The sequence below is a fragment of the Elephantulus edwardii genome, unplaced genomic scaffold, assembly GCF_000299155.1.
Source record: "Elephantulus edwardii isolate Elephantulus edwardi_28Jun2011 unplaced genomic scaffold, EleEdw1.0 scaffold00001, whole genome shotgun sequence".
NCBI lineage: Eukaryota > Metazoa > Chordata > Mammalia > Macroscelidea > Macroscelididae > Elephantulus > Elephantulus edwardii.
The window spans coordinates 2646502-2650728 of NW_006399751.1; the positions used below are offsets into that span (position 1 = coordinate 2646502).

At 42.3% G+C, this 4227-nt stretch overlaps 1 protein-coding gene across 1 annotated transcript; it reads left to right on the forward strand.

Annotated features, from left to right (window-relative positions):
• Positions 1–3823: 3823 nt before the first annotated feature.
• On the forward strand, positions 3824–3967 carry LOC102858521 (uncharacterized protein C7orf73-like). The gene has a single exon (XM_006878642.1). The coding sequence runs from the start codon at positions 3824–3826 to the stop codon at positions 3965–3967; it is 144 nt and encodes a 47-aa protein (XP_006878704.1).
• Positions 3968–4227: the final 260 nt, after the last annotated feature.

Consider the following 4227-nt stretch of genomic DNA (forward strand, 5'->3'; position numbering starts at 1 on the left):
GCAGCAGGCTTTATAGCTGCTTGAAATATAATTCTAAATAGGTTTCTTGACAAAGAAGGCCACAATGAAAATATTCATATGCCATTCTCTTCACAGCTGTGTGGCCAGGTGAATAGGTTCTGAACTATGGAATTAGAGACAATCAGTACAATTTGTTCTTATTGTGGTTGTTTACCAGCTTTTCAGAGGCCATCAACTTCTTGGGAGGATATTACCCATGTTTCAAATGTGGACCAGTTACCAGATTTGAACTGGGTTGACAATGAACCCCTTTTCATTGGGCCACGAGTATGAAGCCTCCCTCAGTACAGTTTACACTCTTAAGAGGAAAGAAGCATGTCTTTTCCCTCACTTTTCCTCTTTCCAGCTGGCATAAATGGGAATGTGGGAACAGGAGCTGAAGAAGCAATCCTACAAGCAAAGCTGGAAGGTCTGAATGGAAAGGAGACAGGCAGCAGATTAGGAGCAGTCAGGATTTTGTCCACTGTTTCAGTCCCAGGTTGCTATTTCTTGGGCTGTTCCCTGAGAGAAAAATCAACCTTTGCCTTGTTTAAGCCACTCTTATTTTGGCCTTTGTAACAAAAGTAAACTTTGAATTCTAACTAGTTAATTCAGTGCCCTGGGGGTCTTGCTTCTCACCCACAGGATCCTTCCCTGTCATTCCTTTATAACAAGTAGATAACAGGAAATTAGGAGGGAGCTCTTGTGGCCTAGTGGCAAGAAGCTACACTACAATCCCAGAGGCGCGTGGTTTGAAGGAGGGACAATTTCAGCCTGTACCAGTCAGATCTGATTTAACGGTACACACACACACACACACACATCATAATAATAATAGTAGTATTAATAATAATAATTTTTAAAGATTCTTAAAAAAGAAAGAAATTAGGGATTTAGACATATGGAAGGTTTGGATCAGAAAAATGATAACAATAATACTGAATTGAAGGAGGCGTTAGAGAACAAGAGATCACCATTGAGGAATGAGAACTGAAGGCTGCTTTTCATGATCATGATATGGAATCACTTGGGAATGTTTTCAAGAGCAGATAGGGATGCGTGGCAAAAGAGCATCCCCAGAAGCAAATGAGAGGGAAATGGCACAAAGTAATACAAGGAAACACACACTGAAAGAGTAGGCTGGGATCTAGTTTGAGGCACTAATTTAACGGACCTAAAGCTTGTGATTGTCAAAATAAAGCAGTCAGAAATACCTACACAAAGGGGTAAGGGATGGGCAAAGATACAGTCCTGGACCTACAGGCCTAAAATGGACCCTGGGCTCCTATTCCAAGTACCTGTTTACTATTAATCTCTCATCCCCTTAGACTCTTACAGAGCCTCCTGCCTCTCTAACCTTGGCCTAAACTGCTATGTAAATAAAATTAACAGCTTTAATCTCCATAACAATTCAACAGAAGTAGATAGTAGCAGTAGAGATGGAACTAGGGTCCATAGGATCCAAATACAAAACTGGAATAAGACAAAGAACTCCCATGAAACTAGATTTTTTTTCCTTCCTTGGACCCCTATCTTTCCTTTACTCCTTTCCAAAACATGCATAAACAGGTCGACTTAAGAAAACCCTGTCCAGTTGGCCCTATTCCAAGACAAGGGTACAGCTGGGCTGAAGGGCCACATGTTGAAGTTATTAATATGCCTATGCCCTTCTCTCCCACTGAGTTCACTGATCAAAGGCCCTGCCAGAGCAGCAATGGATAGCTTCGCATAATGGGAACTGAAATTCTACTTAAGAAACTGGCTTTGCCAAAACACACTACCTTTTAAAGTGAAACATTCCATGCACATATTAACCTGATTACAGAAAGGAAGGGGGATCTTTTTTCCTTCTGTACCCTGCTAATAATTTTCTGTCAAGTCTGATTTGGCTTTAGCTGCACTCCAAGTTCTTGTGATGTGCCCTGTTCACCAGTAAACTAAAAACAGAAGGTGCTGCACAAACTCTGAGGCAGGATAACCCGTCCAAGGATGTAGACACTGCAGAATTGAGTTCCCTGACAGCAGGGAAGGCCAGGGACTTTTCCTGTCTCTGACAACCAGCAGCCTGCCTCTGATTCACAGTCTGTCAAGGAAACATATGGAGAAAATGGTGGAAATAATTAAAGGTTCTTGGAGTTAACAGAAGCATTGACTCATTACACGGGGGCCCCTGCCTCAAAAGGGGGTAAGCCATTGTGCTTATTAGAGAGAAGAACAAACGGTAACAAACCGTTTAAAAGTCCCAATCAGTTCCAGCTTCATGCTGGAGAGTTAGGTTGAAGATCTGGTTAGGTGAGAAAAAAAAGAAAACAAACCAGATTTTTAAAAGCAATGTTGATAAACAGAAATACTAAAGGCTTATTAGTGCATTCCAGGATCTTTTGGTTCTTACACACTTGACTAAAACTTTGGCCTGCAGATAAGGATATCAGGTGATCTAGACTTGCCAAAAATGGGAGCCCAGTCAGGAAATCTGAAAAATGTCACTTTTCTTTGAGAAACATAGATACCCTGTGTTCGAAGATTGTTGTTGTTATGTGCTGTCAAGTTAACTACAACTCATAGTGACCCTATGCTCTGAACTCTGCTCTATCCTTGGCCAATTTCACTGTCCTGACACAACTACCTTCATTATCTCAGTAATTGTGTCAATTCATCTCATCAAAGGTCTTCCTCTCCTGCACTGTCCCTCAACCCTTCCAAACATGGTATCATGGCTACATGCCCAAAATATGTGAGACAGACTCTCAAAAATCCTTGCCTCCAAGGAGCAGCTTGGTTTCACCTTCGCTAGGTCAGACCTGTTAGTTCTCTTGGAAGTTCATGGTTCAACATTCTTCTCCAGCACCACAACTGAAAGGTATTGATTCTTCTTCTACCATCCTTAGTCATTGTCCAGCTCTCTGAAGCATAGCAAGTAATTGCAAAGATCATGGCCTGGATCAGGTGTACCTTAATCTCAAGACTGACATCTTCTCAGTTAACTATAAAAATTTTAGTTTTATACTTGAAGCAGTGAAAATAGAATACACTTATATAATCTTTTTCATTGTCTCCTATTTCTGTTGATTTTCACACATAGATTTAATTTCCTGCTTTCTTGGTTATTTTGTGAATTGGATACTGTTTTTAAAAAATTTATGAAAGAATTATTTTAGATTTTTATTTATTGAATGTGTTTCTCCTAGAGAAGGTTTGCATTTGCTCTGTCAGGCATCTATGGGATTAGAAACTAGACTGTAAATATGAAAAGGGGTATTCTACCTAAGGAAGTGGGCTCTGGTGTATCAAGAAGTATGTGGATGGTACAGGACAGGATACGGTCAGATGTCAGAGGGTCATTCTGGGGTGTGCTTGACTCAGCGGCACCTAACATCACCACCACCAAAACCTGTGAATTCTTGTAACCCTAAAATGGTTCTATTTTATTGTGAGGTGACTCTTACTTAGAATCCCATTTGATTGTAACCCTGGCCCTTTAATTTCCATATGTTGTTGTTAATTGTCATCAAGTCATGTACAATACATAGTGACCCTGTGAACTGACCTGAACCTGTCCAGTCCTGTGACTTCCTCATCATCTCTGACAGACTTGAGTCCATTGGTGCAGTCACTGTTTTAGTCCATCTCCATGAGAGTCTTCCTCTCTTTCACTGACCCTCCAGCTTTCCAAGCCTGATGTCCCTTTCTGAGGAAACTTCTAGCAACATGCATTAAAAAGTACATGAGTCTGGGTTCCACCCCGTGCTCGGGGGAGGCAGGCTGGGATCAGCCTGGCAGTGGCTGTGGGCCTTGTCTCTTCCTCACCCTGCCCGCTGACATCATGCTCCAGTTCCTGCTTGGATTTACTTTTGGAAACATCATTGGAATGTACTTGGCTCAGAACTGCAAGATACCAAACCTGGCCAGAAAGCTTGAGGACATCAAGAAGGACTTGGATGCCAAGAAGAAGCCACCTAGCTCGTGAGGGCCCTGTGCTGTAGGCCCCTCCACCAGAGCCTACTCACCCTCGAACCAGCGGCATGTGGTCATCGCAGCCTCAGCGAGGTTCCTCTTTGCTGGATCCTGAGTTGCCTTAGAGTAAAAACGGGGCCTCCGAGGGAGAGCTCCGCCACCTCCCCACGTGCTCTCTCCTCACCCTTGTTCCAGCTGATGGGAGAGCGCAAGACTGGATTATGGTGCTAGATAGTAAATATAACCTTCAAATAATAATAATTTTTAAAAAGT

What these genes read in the sequence shown, in the direction of transcription:
- LOC102858521 (XM_006878642.1), top strand. Translation starts at nt 3,824, where the DNA reads ATGCTCCAGTTCCTGCTTGGATTTACTTTTGGAAACATCATTGGAATG.